At 41.8% G+C, this 23,712-nt stretch overlaps 1 protein-coding gene across 3 annotated transcripts in view; it reads right to left on the minus strand.

Moving 5' to 3' along the window:
- Nucleotides 1–23,712, minus strand: part of RASA3 (RAS p21 protein activator 3) — a 254,071-nt gene that overhangs the window by 25,146 nt on the left and 205,213 nt on the right. For 2 of the 3 annotated variants that reach the window (XM_037897369.1, XM_037897364.2), the window contains exons 6-11: nucleotides 15,774–15,854; nucleotides 14,208–14,280; nucleotides 7,685–7,764; nucleotides 3,220–3,324; nucleotides 2,488–2,644; nucleotides 1,478–1,626 (exon numbers count right to left, since the gene is read on the minus strand). In XM_037897369.1, coding sequence (XP_037753297.1) covers nucleotides 1,478–1,626; nucleotides 2,488–2,644; nucleotides 3,220–3,324; nucleotides 7,685–7,764; nucleotides 14,208–14,280; nucleotides 15,774–15,854 — 645 coding nt within the window. Of the gene's footprint in view, nucleotides 1–1,477; nucleotides 1,627–2,266; nucleotides 2,403–2,487; nucleotides 2,645–3,219; nucleotides 3,325–7,684; nucleotides 7,765–14,207; nucleotides 14,281–15,773; nucleotides 15,855–23,712 lie in introns of those variants that run through there. The other variant, XM_037897372.2, reaches the window with a different exon arrangement.

Raw genomic sequence — 23,712 nt, forward strand, 5'->3', positions numbered from 1 at the left:
ACAATTATTTGCAGGGACAATTTAAGCCATTTACAAATCTGACTGTCCCTTCTACATGCACATTACCTAAGCTGCACCTGCACAACTGGGCCTTCAGTTATTTGCTCTCGCACACAATGAAGCATCTATTCAATAGTTTATATTTTTTTACGATTGCATCCGTTTACAAGAGAGGGAGTTTACGGTGAGTTCTTCTGCTGAGTTCATTGTTCTGTTTTTAAAAAGTAAACCTACTGCCTGTGAAAGGTGCTGGTCCGAAAGCCCTGAAGACTAATGCCCCGTATGTCTCATGAACAGGTACATGGCAGGCTGGGGGAAGAACACATTTCCTCACATTATCCTAACCAAAGTGCCTCAACCTGCACAGAGGGACTATCCCTACAGGTGGGAGAGTACTTCAGTCCTTGCTCTGTCTGAAAAGACTCCCCACAAAGGGTTCTGTCTGTGGCAATTGATACCTTAATGGCAGTAACTGTCCTCCAGGCAATGGGCTGAGACCCTGAGGTCTATAGACATAAGTCATTAACCCCATAAATGGCAACAAATTTCAGACACTATCTACTTGGTGTGGATACTAGACGCTATATTGATGGGAACTACACAAAATCCTCTGACAGTTCTTTATGCCAGGAATTTGTGACTGGTAAGGAAGAGCCTATTTGCTGTCTCACCACGGCCACGTCCTACCCCACTGTTTGTGGTAAAGCCTTCCATATGGTAAAATTAGATGCTCAGACAAGACTTGCCCTAAGCATCATTTTTCATATGATTCCATGGAGAAACTTGCCTTTTCCTTATATAAATAAGATTAATCAAATTATTTTATGATGAAATAGATGATTTATCAATACATGCTGTGAAGCTGAAATGATCTGTTGTGAACTGCTAAAACTATTGCAGGATTTGATTAGTATAATTATTATTTTTTACTTGTATTTATCATAGCACCTAGGAACTCCACTCATGGACCAGGAACTGACTGAGGTAGGCACTGTGTACACAGAACAAAAAGATGGCCCCAAAGGGCTTACAATCCAAGCATGAAACAAGAGATGACAGATGGATACAGACAGGCAGGGGAGAAGAAGGAAACAACAAGACTATTGGTCAGTATGAGGGGCTGTGGTCTGAGCATACCAGTGGCCTAACTGGTGTCAGTTTTTTTGTAGGCATCATAAAAAAGGAAAGTTCTAAGGAGAGTTTTGAAGGGGGATAATGAGGTAGCTGTGTGACGTTTATGGGGGGCTTCTCTGAAGCCTTAACTCACCTATTTCCCATGGCAGGGATAGTCTTTTGTTATGTGTTTGTGCAGTGCCCTGATTCCTGACTGGAGCCCCTGGGTGCTATCACAGTACAAGTACTAAATAATAATAATGATTACTTTTAAAAAAAGCCATTGTGATTGTATAAATTGAGCATGACATTATAACAACATCTGAAATTTTATTTAAAAAATGAGTGGTTTCTTGGTACTTACTGAGTTCTCTTCACTTCAGCATTTGCAATTGCACTGATGAAAGGCACAATTTTGCCATAGTGTAAAAAAAGCCTAACCAGAGGAATGGCTGCTTCCTGTTTTTCTCTGCAAACTTCACCCAACACATGTGCAGCAGATGCCGAAACAGGCTGAACGATAGAGAGAAGCAAAAACTTTGAGACGTGTATCTACAGTAATCACCACTTATTAACACTAGTTTCTTTTTCTTCACATTGACTCCTCACACAGTACCACACATACTATCTGCAATGCCCCGTCACACAGACCTGTGAGATGGCTGGGTCTCAATTTCCACTTTGTCTGCTGGTTGTAAGTTTTGATCACAAGAGGGCAGCAATTTAAAAACAATGACAATGCAGTGTCTGTTTTCCTATTGTTAATATCTGGTTTCAATGAATATCGCAGCTGCTTGCGAAATACTGGACATAAAAACCTGAACTTTTTGCTGTATTTTTTAAGCTACAATCAAAGAAGTTAAATACAGTTCTCTTTAGGGAAACAAATGGTCTAGTACAACAGTGAATTTTTTTTGGATGATTTGATCTCAAACTTAGCCCATCCCATTTCACATTTTAGGATTAGTACGCACAAAAAAACAAAAAACATTTTTTCTACATAATTGCAGGTAAATCATTTCTTTTCTAGTAAAAGAAAGCCAACTGATCAAACCCAACCAGTTTATTTTGCATACAAATGTAGGATTAGACAGTTGAGGAGTACATGTGGGTTCTCATAACCACTGTTGTAGCTGGGTGTGTCTGCACTTACCATCAGTGCGTGCAGATACAGATCTTTTCTGCACGGACCAAAAACAAGCACAAGGGATATACTGCTTCATAAAAGTCTCAAGTGCAAAAAAAAAAAAAAAAAGGATTAGCTGAGATCTCTGGCAACTTCAGTTATATAACCTCACTTGTAAAATGACAAATATTTATGGGGGCTTTGAGGATAATCAGCAGGTACACAACAAGCAGCAGCAAATAAATTACCTCAACATCTGCAGATTTTAACAGGAGGTCTCTAAGTGGGCTGTAATAGTCTGAGGAAAAAACATGGTCCTCAGTGTAAACCACATTTAACCTTAAGGAACCAAGGTCATCTGGCTTCAATGACTTGTTGCCATTATCTCTGGGCTGCAGGAAATACCTGGCAGGCAAAAAAATAGTTGGTCTTGAAACAGAAAAAAAGCTCTTAAGCCATACATGAACATATATAATATGTAGGTACACACATAACATTTGTAAACCTATTGACTTTTTGATGTTCTGAATTAGGTTTCCAAAGATGCACACCAGTTCCTTTTGCATCAACTTTACTAGGGAAAGTTCTGATCATAAAAGTATTGTGTACTTAAGACAATATAAAATCCCATATAGTAATAAAACTATGGCATTACTGCAGAATTGCAGTGCATAACATCAAAGATAAATGTATTAGAATTCCCACCTAATTTGCACGCACATTAAAAAAAAAGCCAAATTTTCAACAACTATGCCATCAAAACAATGCTTCACATATTTCAATATCCTTGTTTTGATAGTTTGGTAATTGAAGATTTTGGCTTAGGTTTTTCGTGTGGGAAACTAGATGGAAGTTAAATACGTTTACACTTTGTTACACAACAGTAGTTACTGTTATGGTTTTGTAGTAAAAATATAATATGTGCAGTACTGAAAACAGTACCTTTTCTTTTATGACAAAGAAAAACAAATAGCAAGTACCATGCTTCATAAGAGCTGGATTGTCGGAGAAATTTTAATGGAAGTCTTAGTTCTCCTAGAAACTCATCTCCAAACTTCAAGTTGCTGGCATTCCAAAGGTCTACTCTGTAATAAAACAAAACCAAAAATCAAAAGAAATTCATATTGAAAATATAAGAAAAAAACAAAACAGTAATTTTTCTCTTTTTTTTAAATTTCATTTTTCATCCATTATGTATGAGCCAGAAAAGTATGTTCCAAAAATACTATATTGGTTTCCAAGGAGTTAAAGAGGATCTTACAATGTTGGAATCTGCTAATTCATAACTGCACAAGTCAGTGGACAGAAACCTAGGATACCCTTTCCTCATCCGTTTTGTTCACAAGCATTTACAGTTTCAAAAGCAGCAGAAATGTTTCCAATTCACAGGTGCAAGTCCACTGCTGGGATGTCAAAACTCACAGTTCTGGGAATAAAGTACTATAATTAAAACCGCTTACTTCTCTGTTCCCAAGCCACACTATTTCCAATTTTGTTTTTTCTAACTCAGATATTGTAACCCCTTTATTTTTGGCCTGTTACTCACATAGGACGTGCCAAGGAGTCTGGGCCTAAACAAAAAAGGATCAATTCAAAACACCAATGAGAATGCTCCCCCCGCATCTGGATATAGTCATTCTCCTGCTAAACACAGGGGCTTAGCATTACATAGTGTTCATCCCAGATACCCAAACACCTCACTATAAATCACTAGCTAACTATCTGTCAGTAATTACCATGCATTTGTTGTTTTAGAATTTAAGTTATTGGTTCCCTGTCATGGTTTTCAAGTTTAAACCTTCTGCTGGTAGTTTCAAGACAGATATTTATTCTCTATGACATTGGCTCTCAACCTTTCCAAACTACTGTACCCCTTTCAAGAGTCTGATTTGTCTTGTGTACCCCCAAGTTTCACTTCGCTTAAAAACTTACAAAATAAGACATAAAAATACAAAGTGTCACAGCACACGATTACTTACAAATTGCTGACTGTCTCATTTTTACCATATAACTATAAAATAAATCAATTGGAATATAATCTACGTACATTTCAGTGTATAGTATACAGGAGCAGTATAAACAAATGATTGCCTATCAAATTTTAGTTTGTACGGACTTCGCTAGTGCTTTTTACATACCCTATTGTAAAACTAGACAAATATCTTGATGAGTTGATGTACCCCCGGGAAGACCTCTGAGTACCCCCAGGGGTACACATACACATGGTTGAGAACCACTGCTCTGTATTTACCTCTTCAGTGACAATACACTGCTATTTCGACAAAATGAGAAGATGATCATCCTATATATGTGAGCGTACAGTAATCTTGGTGCTGTTGGAAAGCATCCCCATCATTGATATGAGTGTTTACTAGCAGTAATCAACTATTGGCCTGTGGGGTGATGTTCTAGTCAAAGAGGGAGAGACTGTATATTGCAGCGATTCCCAAACTTGAAGCCAAGCCTTCCTTCAGGAAAATGAAACCTATCATACTTCCTGCTGTCCCACTCTGTAAAGTCAAAGGCTTATACATCTTCCATGTACACTTCCCTCATTTTTGGGAAATTCCGGTATAAATCCCTGTCTTATACTTTCTCTCTCTTCATACATGCTTTCATATACTGTGAAAGGGTTAACGATATTGAAATTTAGAGTATAACTTCTGGCATTTGAGCTAGGAGCAAGTGAGATGAATGAGACAGTATTGCTCCAGGCTCTCTACAAACGCAGGCAGCTGTCTCTGCACAAGTTCCTTTACACTTTGAAGGTTTTCTTTGCAACAGAGACTTACTTTTTATTTTTAAAATGGAAGGTGATATGCTGAAGAAAAACAGAGTTTTGCTGGGGGTGGGGGAGAGGAGAGAGAGTGTCTCTTGCTTTGGGAAACACTGGTATAAGGTAGAGCCCTACTTGGGACTGGAATCCTGCAGGCCCCACTGACATTATAGTGGGAGCGGGATTAAAAATAGTCCCACGCAGGACTCTAGTGTAAGGGAAGAACAGTAAGACTTGTAATATAAATATATGGAAAAAACAGGTTTTAAAATAAATAAGGAACCAGAGAGTTTTAAATGTCCATTGCATGTTCCACAGACAGAGAAATTATCATACTGGATATACAATACAACATCTAGCCTGGTATTCTATCTTCAACAGGAACCAGTACCACATGATAAAGCAGGTGGTGTAAAGTCACCCATTGTGGACAATTTTGCAATGACGTGCCCTTGTGGAAAGTTTCTTCCTAGTTCCACACATTAGGTGGTTGGCATGCTTTGAAGCCTGGGGTTTGATATTCCTTATAAAAGTTTATTCTAACTAGTGTAACAGAAGATGATATCATAAATCTCTAATGCATTTTTAACCCTCTCAATTTTATCCCTCAATAATATTTTGTGGCACTAAGTTGCATGCATTATTTGTAGCAATTTGTTCCATCTCATCTCAATTTAGATTCAAATTTTTTGGGCAGGCACTGGCTTGTACAGTGAGTCGGCCCAAGGTAGTTGACATTTTTTGAAAAATTTTTGGTGGGGGGGAAAAGGAAAAAAGTTTTCAACTCCGGTTGTTGTTTTTTTTTGCCCTCTCTCACCCGGTTCTGTTCCTGGCACAATGGAACTCTGATCTGGCAGGAGCCTGAGCACTGCTGCTGCACTAACACTAATAGGGCAATACAGATTGCCAAAACCAAGTTAAGGAAGGGATGGATTTTCAGGAGGACGAATCACTATTTACACATGGCCAAACCTTGATTTAACAAACCATGTACTGGAAATGACGTGTCCTCTGGTTCCTGATATAATTGGATTCTGAGAAGATGCCCACCATAAATGCAACATCCTGATATGACACATACACAAACACAAAGTTTTAAGAGAGGAAAACTGGCACCAAATACATTTGTTATGGATTGTAATTCATTGCAGTTTTGCTTCAGACTTCAGGGAAAGGAAGGGAGGAGGTGGCTAGAAGCACAATTCAGGTTCCATTTGCTACATTCTAGACAAGGCCTTGTGTTTATTGCATGCGAAGTTTTTAAATTCTGAAAATTTGTGTACCTAGAGTATGAAAGATGTCATAAGGATGTGAATTAGTAAATATACACCACCACCCCCAGTTTCCAAAGCTTAGTTGTGCTGTTTAAAAAAGCAAAATACGGAAGGTGCATTTTTAGAAGTGGTCAATCTGTTATCCAGTATGACTACAATAACCAATCTGAGGGCCCCACAGCTAAGAAAATGTTCCTCTATTCACAGGGAAAAAAGAAGAAAAAAACCCCTGCATGTAAAAGGAACATCTGGTACTAATGTAATGATATACCCTGGCCACTTCCTACAACCACTGAAAATGAGAACTTTTTTTGTTGTTAGAAAAATATGTACAGGGGACTTAATCTCATGTATAGTCCATGGAAGGAAAATGTTCAGAGAAGAAATGGCTGTAGGTTAATGTAAGATACATGATCGGGGGGGGGGAGAGGGGGGGAGGAGGAGGAGATGGAAATAAATACTCTCAGTCCTATACGGGAGCGGGGGAACTCTCAATGAACAGTTTGCCCAACCAGAACTAACCCTTTATCTGCTCTCTTTTATTTATTAAAGTACTTAATCTTTTACAAACTCTTTCATAGACTTCGCCAACAAAGTATTTCTTCCCCCTCACCAGGACTTAAGAACTGTCTTACATTGGTCTTAGGAACAACAAAGTCTTTTCAGACAGCCATACACACATTATTAAAGCAGCCACACATTAGTAAAGGGCTAAACTTAATTACAATCACACACTGATAGATCTAGAGCAGTAGTCCCTGAAGTTTTGAGGGTCACAGCCCCCTTACCCCTGTCTGGGCCCCCCGCCCCCATGAGCTGGCATCTGGAGCGGGGCTGCGGCTTGAGGGGGGGCAATGCGGAGGGGTAAGGGGGCCGCAGCTGGGGGTCGATCTGGGGCTGGGAGAAGGACCAAGGCTGGGGGCGGAGTCGCAGTTGGGCTGCGGTGGGGGCCAGCAGCTGGGCCCGGGTCCAGGTGCGGCTCCGCTCCTGGCGTTGCCCCCACCCTCAGTCCCAGGCCGGGAATGGAGTTGCGGCCAGTGACTGAGGGCTGCTGCAGGGCCGGGAGTGGAGCTGCGCTGGGGATGGGGCCAGGTGTGGGGCCAGGAGACAGGGATGCAGCTGGGGGTGAGACTGAAGCAGAGCTGGTGGCAGGGAGGGACTGGATGGTGCTCCCTCCCCATCCCCATCTGGGCTGGCCCAGACCCCACCACACCCCCTCAGATGATCCTCCACACCCCCTTAGCGGGGGCGCGTCTCACACTTTGATGACCTCTGATCTAAAGTCTTAATTGAGGGGTACTGGGGAAAAGGGTACTAGGCCGAAACTGAATTTAATGCAAAATTGTACAATGGAAGAAAAACAAGTTTATGTTACTATGGAATTTTTTATATTACCTAATCTCCATTTTGTCCACCTCATCAGCATCTTCAATATCAAAATGGGATTTTTTGTTGTAGCTGCAAGGTCTGGTTACCTGGTGTGAAAAAGAAATAAATAAAAAAGATAAAAATAGTTAAAATGGAGATCTCACTATGCTTTCACCACATACTGATAGTCTGCTTTCCTCTGACTATAAATTGTAGTTTAGACTTCGATTCTGCCAATGTTTATGCACGGGAATAATCCTGTTGACCTCAGTGGGACTACTCATTAGGCAGAAGTGCCTGCAGGATAACCAAGACACTATACTCCAAACTCTCTTTAGTATAGAGTAGATAAGAATATATCGCGGGTTTTCACATCAGTGTTTAAAGGTTAAACAGACATAGAAAATCATGCAAGAGGTATTGTCAACATCTAAAGTCTAGCTGAAAAAAACCAAACATAACAATTAACCAATCTGGTTTTAAATATAGATTCCTTACAATGATTTCCTGCTGCACTTTGAAAAGAAAGGCAACTGAAGTAATCCAACACTTAATATTGACACACACAAACCCTTTTAATACAGGAGCACTTAAAAGTAGCAAAGGAAAGTGCTGTCTATTCAGACATCTTTGAAAGTCAGCTAAATGTGCCCACTCAAGCATGCAAAACAGCTAATTTTTCAAGAGATGTGGAGCAGGGGTCTTGTGTAGCATAATATAGGGATAAGCACAGAAATTTCTTAGCACCACAGTGCAGCTTCTCTTCCTTCCACCCGTATTTGCAACATCAGAAAGCAAAAAGCAAAGCCTAGGCAATAAACAGACTACAAAGGTACCGCATGTGCGACGCACAGGAGGAAACAAAGTTTTTAAACGGGATATCTAAAAATCTGTTTTTGTTAACACAACAGAAGAAATAAGGCTTTGAGGTTTACATTTTTGACCAATGTAGGACAGAAACTCACCCCACCCAGAAGCAAAAGGTACCCCACCCAGGAGTAACCACAGCACAAACTGATCAAAGGAAAAAAAAGTATACTGAATGTGCAACCAGGAGCTGGCTCAGCAACTCATCTTCATGGTAGCTTTAAAATGTTCCTGTCGAGTAATACTTGCCAGCCACAAAAAGTAGCTTTTATTATAAGCTTAACTTCTTATTTTTCTTTTGTATGTCAGTAGGTACATACAGGGTAAGTAAAGATATAACTGAACAAAGAGAGAACCAGAAAATACTCTTCAGCACATGAAGTCAAACAAATACTGTAGTATTTCTTTTTGCCATTTTAAAGGTAATTCATGAAAGCTAAAGGTACCTAGAAGCACTGGAGACCACAGCCCTCATTACATAATTGACTCAAATGCACCTGGGAGCCTGTAATTTAATACCCCACATCATTTCAGCAGCTCAGCACGAATTTCTCCACGCACCCCACACTGCAAACCTCCTCAACAGTGACTTTAAGGGCTTGTCTACACTTGAAATGCTACAACGGCACAGCTGCGCTGCTGAAGCACTTCAGTGTAGACACTACCTACACCGCCTACGGGAGGGATTCTCCCATCGACGTAGGTAATCCACCTTCCTGGGAGGCGGTAGCTAGGTCAACCTAGCGCGGTCTACACAGGGATGCATAGGTCATCTTAACTACGTTGCCAGGGGTGTGGATATTTCACACCCTCCTCAGCAATGCAGTTAAGCTGACTTAATTTTCTAGAGTGGACCAGCCCTAAGAAGTGATCGTGTCCCCAGGCCCATGACCAAAAACGACATTTTTACAAAATGTTTTCTGCTACCACTGTTTATAGGTAGCACATGTGTTGGGATAGTCTGCCATCGTGGGCAGTAGTGTCTAGTGGTCAGCCCAAACCACCACCAGGTATGGACTTTTAAGGCTTCGGAAGGGTCCCATAGATAGACGTAGAGATCTAAGGGTCCTGGGAATGAATGGTGCTTGGGGAAGGAATCTTTAAGGACCTGAAACCTTGCAGAGAAGGCGGGACAAGGCTCCCCCCTCACCCAACCCCCTGGGACTGAGTTGGGAGAAGGGGAGCAGAATAAAGGCTGCCTCCTCCTACCTAGCAGACAGGCACTGGGAGGAGAAGGCTGGCCTGGTGAGCCCCTTAGAGGGGAAAGCTAACTGGGAAGGGAGTTCAGCTCAAGGGAACTAATGAAAGCCTTGCAGCTGACTTAAGTCTAGGGCCCTACCAAATTCACAGTTACAACACTGTGAAATTCAGATTTAAATATCTGAAATCATGAAATTTATTATTTTTAAAATCCTACGACCGTGAAATTGACCAACATGGACTGTGAATTTGGTAGGGCCCTACTTAAGTCACAACCCCTGCTCCAGGAAAAGGGATGGGGAAGGAACTCCTGCCTGAGGGCGGGAAAGACGGACTAGTCTAGGCAAGAGAGGAGTTTACTCATAACGGCCCAGCTGCTGTGAGTAACTGGGAGCAGCGTTGAGGGGATACCGCTGGGGCTGCAAAAGAAGAAGCAATGAGGAACTACAGATTCCCAGATGGGACAGCAGAATCCAGAGACCAGAGAAAAGATGCTGACAAGCTGGGAAAAAGGTAGGAGCAGCCCAGGGAAAATTGCAGACAGACTGATGGACCAGATCTTGGCCTCCTAAACAGGGTTCCTGGGTTGGAACGTAGAGAAGAGTGTGGGCCTGGGTTTCCCTACCACTCCCCAGACCAAGAGGGCAGGCACAGCATCAGAAGGAGAAGAGTACAAGCATTGTGGGCGGAGACAGACGTTGAAGACCAGGCTCAAAAGCCATTAGACTTTGGGATTTCCTATAATGGGACATGTCTGTTAACCCTCGAAGGGGCATGAACTGAGCAGGGACTTGGCCAGAGGGCTAGGCCATGTAAAAGGACAGACTGTTGTGGCACCAGAATGACTAAAGGGGTCGTTAAACTGAAAAAAGCCCTGCAACTCCTGGACCTGGGGAGGTGCTCTGGAGGTGACAGGCATGGCAAGAGGGCACAGCTATGCTAACATGATTTTCAATAACTGTGACACTTGGCTGATCATGAGACTTTTTCCACCAAAAATTATAGGTTAGTTCTATTCTAAGCCTATGGCACAACGTCGCTAGTGCACACTTACTGAAATCATTGGCTGAAGCTGTGTGAACAGGTCTAAGGGTTCAGCTGTATGACTGCTTACTGTTCAGTTTCATTCAAACACACACAGAGCTGTATACTTAAAGGGCAGTTGTGTGGGATGCATTAATTCAGAGGATGGAATTAGGAGTCTGGGATTCCCAGTCCAGAGGGAGGACGGGGCTAAACTGGCTTTTAACTACCATTGTTCCCTCCTTATTCTCAACTGCTCTGATATCAGAGGCTATCTAAATAATGGCAGCCAGCTTCCCAGAAATCTCCACAGCACACAGTCCACCCTCTCCGCTTCCCAATATGACCCTCCCTGCCTCTGGTACACTACTTTATGCCAGGGTTTGCGAAGGGGTTCTTAGAAGACAGCCTGAAGTTGTCTTCCTCAGTTTCTGCACCGGGGAATTCTCGCCTAGTCATATCTGGGCCTTTTAGAGCCCCTTTATGCTGCTCTGGCCCCTTTACTCAGCATGTAGCCTCTACAAACCAACTAAAGGGCTATTTACAATGAGTTTCCACTCATACAAATCATTACACAAGAGTATTGAATTTTTTCACATTGATGACTGACTGCACAACACTTAAGCTTAACTTGTGCAATGGATATCTTAAAAAATTATTGTGGGGAGAAAAGTATTCATTCCTTGACATTTACATATTTTCCTCCTTCTTGAGCCAGTGGGGATCAACGCATTGTTGGGTGACAGCAGCAATTCCAGGGAAGCCAGCCTGGTGTGCCAAACTATGGGACAGACTGTCTGCTGCTTTAAACTGCTGCCTTGCCACTGAATTCAATGTACTATGCCAATTTACACCAGCTGTGGATCTGACCCTACGATGTCACCACTTGAGTGCAATTTCCAAGTCATGGAATTGGCTCCTATACTGGAAAGTGGAAGCCAGTGTAAAACAGCCTTCCTGTTAAGAACGGGCAGCACTATGGACAAGACATCATAAACAGTGTAGTATGGACTCAGCTATTCTGCTTGGATCCTAGCTGTCCACATGAGCATTTGGAGGAACTTGAGATTCCATCACTAAAAGCACCTGTATTAGCCAACGCTGAACACTTGCCTCTGTCTGCAGTTAGGGGTTCTCACAACAAAAGTTTCGGTGGCCTTAGAGTACGGCCACCAACTCTTGCTGGTGGCCACTCTGACAATTTTTTCTAAAATACTTAATTAACTTTAGGAAAAACAAACAAATATGCACATATACATGTCCAAATCATTGTAATTTATTTACGTAGAGGGTTTTTTTCGCAGACTCAATAATAAAAATAAGGTACAGTTGTTTCTTTTCTTTACTGGACCTAAACAGAATGGAAACAGAAATAAGATGCTTTGCAAATTCTTGTCTTTTGTTGTGGTTGTTTCTTTTGCTTTTCGGTTGCTATTCTTTTTTAAGACTTGCTAGCTAGTAAGTCTGCTGCTGCAAAACATAATATTTGTATGTTTGTTAATATCACTTTTCACAGCAAACTTACTCAGCTCTGGCAAGCCAGGGGACAAATTAAACACTAGATGGGGAGGTGGGTAGGGAGATAGTGGGGGCCAGAGATGATGTGGGGATGGATGGGAAGCTATGGAGGCAGCGGGAGCCAGAGGCGATGTGGGGTGGTGGTGGTCCAAGGGTTGGCACCAATGGCCAGGGTCCAGGGCCAGAGTCCGAAACCCCACGACCTGTGCCTGCCACTCGCCACCCCAGGACTGAAGCTCAAAGCCCAAGCCTCAGCACCCACGGGAAGGTGGGACACTCACTGGCTGCCTGCTCCTCTGGTGTTTGTGGCTCTGAAGGGGGGCAGAGTGCAACCCCTGCTGGTGGCCCTGGGGGAGGGGCCACTGCTTGACTCCCCACCCCAGTCACTGCCCAGGAGGCTGTGGCCACAAGAAAAGCCCCGGCATCTGCATGTGGCCATGGTGGCCACATTTGAGAAACGCTGCAAATAAGCCCCTTTTAATAAAGCAACAGCTAGGTTCAGAGATACTAACATATAGTGGTTTAGCTCCCTTTAAGCTTTCACTAGATTTTTAAAATGACCCCCCACACGTTCCGGGATGAGAAGTTCCTATTTATTGACACTACTGCTCACATTGACCCCTTAGAAGTGAGCCTTAGGGCAAGCCTCTAAGGCCAGGCCTACACACAGAATTCGCACTGGTTTAACACACCTGTGTGGATACATACTGATTTACAACTGGCGTATACTCGTTTCACTTGCATCACTAAATGTGAGCAGATTCTAATTAAATTGGTGCAACTCTTGCCGGTAGATAAGGCCTCCCTAGTTTTGTTGCTAGGGGCACAGACACCACAGTGAGGAGGGCGCTCGAGAGAGACAACTGAGAATTCATAGCTACTTTGGCTCTCAGCAGCTGCGGACGGTATTAGTCCCTCTCAATTAGCTGGTGTGTGCTAATAATGCTTGAGGTTAAAGGGATTTACTCAGGCCTTGTTGAGACTAGGAAAGGTTTGCTGGTATAGCTGTCCCCTCCTACACAGACACACTTGATACTTGCTTTTGCCGGGATAACTGCGTCTGCACTAGGGCTTTTAACAGTATAAAAACGTCAAAAATCACATCCGTAACTCCTATTACTATACCGGCAAAGGTTTCTAGTAGACCAGGCCTCTGAACAAAATAAGCTATACCAGCAAAAGGACTTTGTTTGGCCAACATAACTCCTAACTGACATAGCTAAACTGGCAAAAATTTTAAGTGTAGACCAGGACCAAGTTATCCATGATAAACTCTCCCATAAAATAAAGATACAAGCCTTTTAAGTGTACAAGACATAGAATGAAAAACATCTGAAGATCTGTTCCGGGGTAGGGATGAGAATCTATATAATCTATATATATACCTATTACTCCTGCTAAGTAAAAGAAAAAAACCAGCAGGGTTACATTTTGCCTTATCTAGAGACTCATTTAAAAATGTTACGTTACATAGGATCTAAGGATTTTATGCAGTTGAACTGACGGTGTTACAGAACACTAGCCTGCATCTGAAACATTCAGTCTTGAATGGATTTCCTCCATTGCTTTTAAATTTCTTTATCTTCCCTGCGAGACAACCCTCCCACCACTGACCAGGGAAGACAGGGTGGAGCAGCTTTAAAACCACAGTCTGGAAAACACTCACTTAGCAGAACTAATTCAAAAATTGTCTGTGCTGGGAGGGACAGAAAACCCTGTTGAGGAGGAGAGACTACCTAGAGAACTTGACTCCAGTCACCTGGAAAACTGACACACTGCTGTCTCAGCAGACATCTAGTCTGATTCTGGATACTGCTGGCTCTGCCCTGTGCTTTGAAACAGTTTTCAAAGAAGACAGCTGGCACAACATGGAGCAGGATGCTGTGCCAACTATCTACAGTGTAGTATTTCAGCTTATCGCTCATTCCTTTGAAATACCAACCTCAAAATAAAACACTTCATCAAACTGTGGATTGTTCGTCTTCTTTTTAACTTTAGTCTTTTTGGCTTCAGATCTGCATGGATGTAAAGAAAAAAGTGAACATTAGCAGAAGTGTCTGATCCTAATGAGCAATTACAGAATGCAGAAGTAGCCTATCTGCTTTGATTTGTTTTATAAACTCCACACAGCATGCAACAAGGCACACCTCTTTATCGCATGCACACGAATTTCACAAATCAATTAAGTATTCACAGTTGTTATCCACCCACTGAAATGTGAGCTCTTGGGCCCCAATCCTGTAAGTTGCTCCATCCAACGATAATTATTGGGCAATTACTAGACAATGGAAAGGACTAAGCTGCATGCTTCTGAAGACAGGAAGCTAAAGAAAACTGATGGGTGATAGACAGCGTTGTTTGCCTTCAGTTCCCTCACAAGTGGAATCATAACAATTCAGTTATACAGTTCAACGTGATTTTTTTTCGGAGGGGCGGGGAAAGAGGCATATTTAAGACAGTCAAGACTGATGAGCCAGCCAAAAACTCATTCCAACTGTAATTTCAGTAATACTCACCTGGTGTCATTTAAAAAGATTTCACCTATCAAATACAGTAGTTAAAAACAACTACTGAATAATATAACCCAAATACAGTACCACCTGTGATGGGCACAATAAGATACTGGGTCAGAGAGTAAGATGGACCAATCAACCTTCAAAGACTGCTCTGCATCTGAGGCAATGATTTGTCAAAAATGTCTCTCATTCATAGCACTTCCCCACCCCCTTCAAGTTCCATTGTAAAATACTATGAAGTATCTGTGTCACGAGTTTCTGAGGTCACAGAACAGCTCAACTTTGCTTCTTCCAGAATAAGGACTCATGAGATGACTCCCCTGATAAGCAGGAGCACAAATTGCCACTGACATGTCCAATAATATAAAAAATCGAATGGTGGGAATGTGCAAATTTAACCTAAAATTTAACATGACTATGTTTACAGTTAGGCTGAACAAGACTGTTGCAGAATAAATAATTCAACAGATGATATTATGCAAGACCCATTCTGCAGTTTTATCCGTTCTGGCGGATCGTTACAACCACACAGATTAAATTACAGGATCGAGCTGTGTACAGCACTTTCCACAGGTAGTAAGGAGCTGAACTACATAACTGAGAAGACCTCAAATGTTCAAAGTCATATTGGAATAGAGCACAAGTAAAAAGCTGTTATATATTAATTTTCCCTCTCTTCCCCTCCCCACTGCTGCAAAATGGACAAGCAAGCAATATGGCTGAACATTGACCTCCAACTGCCAAGTGAGAAGCTACTCAAGTTAAGCTTGACCACAAATTACATACTTTGTAATGTTCAAAGTTTTAAAAGAAGCAAAACTGCAATAAGCCTCAAGCTACTTGTAGTTAATTATATTATATTATATAAATAAAGCAGCAATGGCCAAATAAATCCTCTATCGATTTTAGAATGTGGATTTCTAAAAAATAAAACCCAAACCATCTGTTATGAAGCCTTACAAAATGGAAGCTCTTCAGTTTTCAATACTTGCCTGTATGGTCCTGCTAAGGTAACTGTGGCATAGGGATCGCATTGCCCATTCACTATTGGGAGGCCTTTGCATTCTAGAACTCTGAAAGGAGAACAAAAAAGAACCAGACAAAATAAGAGGAGCTTGAAGGAACAACAAAAGTTAGTGTCTTCTCATTTTCAGAATGCTCCTTATTAAGGGATACAAATGGTGCTAGCATGATCCTGTATACTTTTTTTTGTCTTCGACGAAAAAATTGTTTCCCAGTTTAAAGTAATACCATCATTAAGGTCAGAAACCAACATTAAACTACAGAGGAGTCTTAATTTGAAGGTCTCTTACAACACCCAAAATATCAGTAACAATCAGCGGTTCATGAAAGAAGCTACTATAGGTATGGAGGACACAGCGACATTCATATTAGAGTTCATATCAATCAATGTTTACTTGTAGATGGAAAAAAAACTGTTGAAGATGAGAAAAGACTGCAGAAAGATCCTGGTATCAGACAAATAGTTTCACAGTGTTACATGCACAAAGGCCTATGTGCTGTAACAAAATTTAAAATGCCGGAATACATAGCAAATCATGACAGACACATCTTTTCCCAAACCAGTAAAACATCCGAACAATGAAACTCAGAAAGAATGAACAAACATGTTTTTCAGTTCTGCTTTCAAGAAGTTAGTGATGTGATACCAGAGGGACAGAATGCAACTAGAATGGTTGAGTCACCCTGCTGTGACTTCCTCCAAGCAAGGAATCTTCAAAGTTGAAATATCTACAGCTCTAGCTTCCATGTTCCCACCCCTCCCAAAGAGTGAACTAATATAAGTTAGTGTAGTTTCAGGTTTCACAATTTAAAAAGCTCTCAAGGAATGTAGCACTTATTGGTAAAAAAGGCAGAACAGCCTCTAGGATTCTCCCTTCTGAAACAAGTTCCTTTTTGAATAGGTGAGTTTGTTGATTATGGGGGAGGAAGACTGCTAGGAATGAATCTTCTAAAAAGTGAAGTGATGAGAGATGGGTGTGCTGAGGCAGCTCATGTTTGAAATGCATACAGAAGAGAGAGGCAAAAAGCAGGAGTTTGATCCATTTAAAAGTACTCCCTTCCCTTTGTAACTGTGTCAAATTACACCGTACCATGTGTCAATGCATAATCCTGGGTTTACTACAGTTTTGGAATTCAAATTTATCTAGGTGTTTTTGTTTACAGTGTGACTGTTGTTTATATTTATGTATAACTTTTGTTTATATTTATACATAACAGTTATGTATAACTGTTGTTTATATTTATGTATAACTTTTGTTTGTAACATGAGTTTATAGATTATATTCTCTAGTCATCTGTGCAACGGAGAATCTTGTGTATGAGCGCATGTGCATACACACGTGACTCTCCATCGCACAGATGATTATAGCAGCATAATCTACAGTAGTTGGTGAAGTGGAGAGGGAAGATGGTAGGTCAAATAGATGTCATTTCCAGTTGAGGGAAGATGCAATTTTTATAAATGAAAATGTGTTTTCACACTGCAACTTGGCAAACATTGTATCAGTTCTAATGAAACTGTGTAGTACACCGACGCTGCTTTAATCAATGAAAATCTCTAGGGACTGGTCTACACGGGAAAGTTATATGGTATAAGATAAGATATCAATGTAAACTTGTATGGTTATACTGATAAAATCCCCATGTTGACACACACTTATTCCGGAATAACAGTGTAAGAACATAAGAACGGTCATACTGGGTCAGGCCAAAAGGTCTTGAAGAAATTTCCTAAAGAAATACTTCCTTTTGTTTGTTTTTAACCTGCTACCTATTAATTTCAATTGGTGACCCCTAGTTCTTGTGTTTTGAGAAGGAGTAAATAACACTTCCTTATTCACTTTCTCCACACCAGTCATGATTTTATAGACCTCTATCATATCCCTCCTTAGTCGTCTCTTTTCCAAACTGAAAAGTCCCAGTCTTATTAATCTCTCCTCATATGGAAGCCGTTCCATACCCTTAATAATTTTTGTTGCCCTTTTCTGAACCTTTTCCTATTCCAGTATATCTTTTTTGAGATGGGGTAACCACATCTGCATGCAATATTCAAGATGTGGGCATACCATGGAATTATATAGAGGCAATATGATATTTTCTGTCTTATCCATCTCTTTCTTAATGATTCCCAACATTCTGTTTGCTTTTTGGACTTCCTCTGCACATTGAGTGGATGTTTTCAGAGAACTATCTATAATGACTCCAAGATCTCTTTCTTGAGTGGTAACAACTAATTCAGACTCCATCATTTTATATGTATAGTTGGGATTACGTTTTCCAATGTGCATTACTTTGCATTTATCAACATTGAATTTCATCTGCCATTTTGTTGCCCAGTCACCCAATTTTGAGAGATCCCTTTGTAACTCTTTGCAGTGTGTTTTGGACTTAACTATCTTGAGTAGTTTTGTATCATCTGCAAATTTTGCCACCTTACTATTTACCCTTTTTTTGAGATAATTTATGAATATGTTGCATTTAAACTAAACACAGAAAGGGCCATTTACTGCAAAATAAAAATGTCCACACATGGAGTTATACCAGTATAACAGAAAACTTTCCCATGTAGACAAACCCTAAATACAGGCCCGGCTTCTAATTTTCCCCGGGGATGCTCAACCCCCTGCTCACCTCCAGGCCTCGCCCCCACTTTAACCCTCCCCGTAAACCCCCACCGCCACCCTGCCTCTTTCCGCCCTCTCCCCTCTCCTTCACAGTGCCTCCAGCATGCCACGGAACAGCTGTTCTGCAGCTTTCAGGAGGCGCTGGGAGGGTGTGGGGAGGAGTTGATCAGTGGGGCTGCCGGAGGGCGGAAGTGGGGGGTGGGAGGAGGTTGGCTGCTGGTGGATGCTAAGCACCCACTAATTTTGGAGCACCCACGGAGTTGCGCCTATGACTGGGCAGGACTGTCTTTTTATTTGCATTTTAAGTAACCTAACATACTTTATTCTTAGTATTTTTCCAACATCTCAATGTACAGTTTACTATTGTACAAAAATAATGCTAAGTTTGTGACAATTAAAGAAAATTCAAAGTTACAGCTAATGTTCTTTAACTTTATCCACAGGCATAGGAATTTGGAACATATGGTATGTAATGTCACATGCTGTTTTACTGCAGAATTCCTGCAAAAGTGTAATATAAAGATATAGCGAGAGAGTTGGCCTTAATTTAAACAACCCAGCAAAAGTGAGGAAATTTTTCAAATCTTAATGTTATTAAATAACAATTCCCATGGAATGACAAATTTCATATTTTGAACCAAAGCCAGACACAGTACAGTTTTTAAAAAACCAAGCCAAACCTTAAAATATTTACTCCTAGGCAAAATCTTTATATGGTTCTGAACTCTGGCGAAATCAAAGTTCAAGATCAACAGAAACAGACACCTTGTCTAGAAGGAGACATATTGGATATTCACCTGCTGGTTTTATTTCTGCTCTGTGCTATGACCCTTTTATGTATGCACCTTCTGTATAGACAAGAGGCTTAAGAAGTCCTCTCCAGGTCTGGCTTAGCAGCCTGCTGACACTGCAGAGTGCTGCCATATAGGAGCTGAATTTGAGCAACAAATTCTGCCCTGAGCAAGTTGGAACTGGAAGACTCTTCTTACCCCCACAAATCAGAGAGCATGCAGAGTGGTTCCCTCAGTCCAGAGGAAGTAGAAATAGGGGCACATGTTTGGTTTTAGCGTGCTTAAAATAATTCCAATCACCTACAGCAAGTTCTACTTTTTAAATTCACGTAGCACAGATATTACTAAAAGTGTGACCAAACCACATTCCTAACTGAACTGAATAATTATTAAGGGGAGAAAAGCCTACACCCACTCAAAACTATGTACCAATGTCAAACACATGCCCGCTCTGCTTTTCCTTAAGGATGGTCAAGAAAATGAAACGCCATCTTAAGAGGTTTATCTCACGGAGCAGATTTTCCACTGTTCATGAATGGATCATTTCCAATCCAGCTCTCCTGCAATACAGGATGAAATATCAGAAGTCTAAGATGAAAGCACACCTGTGGGCGTATAGAATATTCTGCCCCTTTTAGTAAGAGTACTTCTTCTAAAAACCATGAAGGCAGAGCACTGAGAGGTACTTGAACAGTCAAGATGAGTTTGAGTTCAAGTGTAAATGTTCTGTTTCTTTTGTGTGTGCAGAGGGAATGAGAAAAGAAAAAACAACCTTGAAAGAAACAATATGTAGAAAAACAGGAAACAGATGCTGACATAAGCTGCTCCAATGCCTCTCAGGTAATTTAAAAGCAGTTAACATCTAAGGACAGAGAAAGTATGCAACAGACTTGAGTTTCTGATTTGAGGGAAGGGAAAGGAAGCTTGAAGCGAGGCTAATTGTTACTCCCACATTTTGTTGAGCACCAGTGAGAGATGCAATAAAATTCAGCAATGCACAAGAGGGTTTAATTCACAGCTTTAGTGCACGCTCACCAGCTGTGAAAAAATGTTGTAACTGCAGAACTGCTTTGAATTATGGGCCTCTTTTTTTTGTCACAGGGAAGCTGTCAGGTAAACGAACAATCCCACCTCTTGTAATCCACAAGCAGCAAAGGTGTTAGAATGAATAGCTGCAACTTTGTTCTAACAATCACATTAAGATCAGATTCTGCTGGATAAAACATACCTTTCTAAAAACTACACAGAACACCCCTTCGCTTCTTCTATAAGGGAATGGTGGTGGCTAGGCACCAACTTAAAAAAAAATCAGTTAAAAATGACTTGCGGTTATTTGCAAAATTAACTTTAACATTACTTAGGAGTGCTAGATTAATGAATGGAAGTGACAAGTTAAGCAAGCTTTGTACCTAACCCAAGTTGTGTGACTAGAGAGCCCCAAACACAAAACGTCTGGCTGCCGCTGCTAGAACCTTTCCAGTCCAGCTGATAGTTACTGATCATTGTTAGAGTCTATAGCTCAGCTGACAATGACTAAGCTACCGCCTTGCAACTACAGAAGTTGGGCTGGAGTGGAGTTACTGGTGGGCCATGTGAGAAAACTCCCAATGCAGCTGCCTCACTATTTTTTGCTTGTGGTTTACAAAATTAGCAGGTTTCAAAGAACAAGAACAAAATGACTTCAGCTTTCAATGTGGTTCACAACCTAAATCTTTGCAAGGGCAAATTCCCTAAAGAAAAACGTACACACACTTTAGAAATATTCCCTGTTCTTTACCCTGATTGACACTAAAATGCATGGGGACGGGAAGGTAAAGGAAGGATAAACATTTCTGAACAGAAGACAAAATAGTTCACATTTGACAACGTTAATATTTCTGCTGCGTGTGGGCTTCCAACCATGAGCTGTAATCATTGTACCAATTGACTACATAATAGCAATAGTGAATGGTGCTGCCTATGTAGAGTTTCCCTATGCAGTGAATCATTCAGCAGAGCTACAGAAGGCAGGGTTATCCAAGCATGTAGACTCCCCATCCCTTCCTTAAAGGAGAATCAATTATTTGAAAATGACATGAGCGCAAGAGGGGAGGACTCCTGCCTCATACTGAGAAAACGGGACGATCAGTGAGTTATCTCAAGTGCCTATACACAAATGCAAGAAGCCTGGGAAACAAGCAGGGAGAACTGGAAGTCCTGGCACAGTCAAGGAATTATGATGTGACTGGAATAACAGAGACTTGGTGGGGTAACTCATATGACTGGAGTACTGTCATGGATGGATATAAACTGTTCAGGAAGGACAGGCAGGGCAGAAAAGGTAGGGGAGTTGCATTGTATGTAAGAGAGCAGTATGACTGCTCAGAGCTCCGGTATGAAACTGCAGAAAAACCTGAGAGTCTCTGGATTAAGTTTAGAAGTGTGAGCAACAAGGGTGATATCGTGGTGGGAGTCTACTATAGACCACCAGACCAGGGGGATGAGGTGGACGAGGCTTTCTTCAGGCAACTAACAGAAGTTACTAGATCACAGGCCCTGGTTCTCATGGGGGACTTCAATCACCTCAATATCTGCTGGGAGAGCAATACAGCAGTGCACGGACAATCCAGGAAGTTTTTGGAAAGTGTAGGGGACAATTTCCTGGTGCGAGTGCTGGAAGAACCAACTAGGGGCAGAGCTCTTCTTGACCTGCTACTCACAAACAGGGAAGAATTAGTAGGGGAAGCAAAAGTGGATGGGAACCTGGAAGGCAGTGACCATGAGATGGTCGAGTTCAGGATCCTGATACAAGGAAGAAAGGAGACCAGCAGAATACGTTTGCAGGAACCATCCCGATGTGTAGAAAGAATAGTAAATATGGCAGGTGACCAGCTTGGCTTAACAGTGAAATCCATGCTGATCTTAAACACAAAAAAGAAGCTTACAAGAAGTGGAAGATTGGACAAATGACCAGGGAGGAGTATAAAAATATTGCTCAGGCATGCAGGAGTGAAATCAGGAAGGCCAAATCACACCTGGAGTTGCAGCTAGCAAGGGATGTTAAGCGTAACAAGAAGGGTTTCTTCAGATATGTTAGCAACAAGGTGGTAGTCAAGGAAAGTGTGGGCCCCTTACTGAATGGGGGAGGCAACCTAGTGACAGAGGATGTGGAAAAAGCTAATGTACTCAGTGCTTTTTTTGCCTCTGTCTTCATGAACAAGGTCAGCTCTCAGACTACTGCACAGGGCAGCACAGCATGGGGAGAAGGTGACCAACTCTCTGTGGAGAAAGAAGTGGTTCAGGACTATTTAGAAAAGCTGGACGAGCACAAGTTCATGGGGCCAGATGCACTGCATCCAAGGGTGCTAAAGGAGTTGGCTGATGTGATTGCAGAGCCATTGTCCATTATCTCTGAAAACTCATGGTGATTGGGGGAGGTCCCAGATGAATGGAAAAAGGCTAATGTAGCGCCCATCTTTAAAAAAAGGAAGGAGGAGGATCTGGAGAACTACAGGCCAGTCAGCCTCACCTCAGTCCCTGGAAAAAACATGGAGCAGGTCTCAAGAAATCAATTTTGAAACACTTAGAGGAGAGGAAAGTGATCAGGAACAGTCAGCATGGATTCACCAAGGGCAAGTCATGCCTGACTAATCTAATTGCTTTCTGTGATGAGATAACTGGCTCTGTGGATGAGGGGAAAGCAGTGGACGTGTTATTCCTTGTCTTTAGCAAAGCTTTTGATACAGTCTCGTACAGTATTCTTGCCAGCAAGTTAAAGAAGTATGGGCTGGATGAATAGATATAAGGTGGACAGAAAGCTGGCTAGATCATCGGGCTCAGCGGGTAGTGATCAATGGCTCCATGTCTAGTTGGCAGCCAGTATCAAGCGGAGTGCCCCAAGGGTCGGTCCTGAGTCTGGTTTTGTTCAATATCTTCATTAATGATCTGGAGGATGGTGTGGATTGCACCCTCAGCAAGTTTGCAGATGACACTAAACTGGGAGGAGTGGTAGATACGCTGGAGGATAGGGATAGGTTACAGAGGGACCTAGACAAATGAGAGGATTGGACCAAAAGATATCTGATGTGGTTCAACAAGGACAAGTGCAGAGTCCTGCACTTAGGAGGGAAGAATCCGATGCACTGCTACAGACTAGGGACCGAGTGGCTAGGCAGCAGTTCTGCAGAAAAGGACCTAGGGGTTACAGTGGACGAGAAGCTGGATATGAGTCAACAGTGTGCCCTTGTTGCCAAAAAGGCTAACGGCATTTTGGGCTGTATACGTAGGAGCATTGCCAGCAGATCGAGGGACATGATCATTCCCCTCTATTCGGCATTGATGAGGCCTCATCTGGAGTACTGTGTCCAGTTTTGGGCCCCACACTACAAGAAGGATGTGGAAAAATTGGAAAGAGTCCAGCAGAGGGCAACAAAAATGATTAGGGGGCTGGAACACATGACTTATGAGGAGAGACTGAGGGAACTGGGATTATTTAGTCTGCAGAAGAGAAGAAT

Source organism: Chelonia mydas, chromosome 1, assembly GCF_015237465.2.
Source record: "Chelonia mydas isolate rCheMyd1 chromosome 1, rCheMyd1.pri.v2, whole genome shotgun sequence".
Classification (NCBI taxonomy): Eukaryota; Metazoa; Chordata; order Testudines; family Cheloniidae; genus Chelonia; species Chelonia mydas.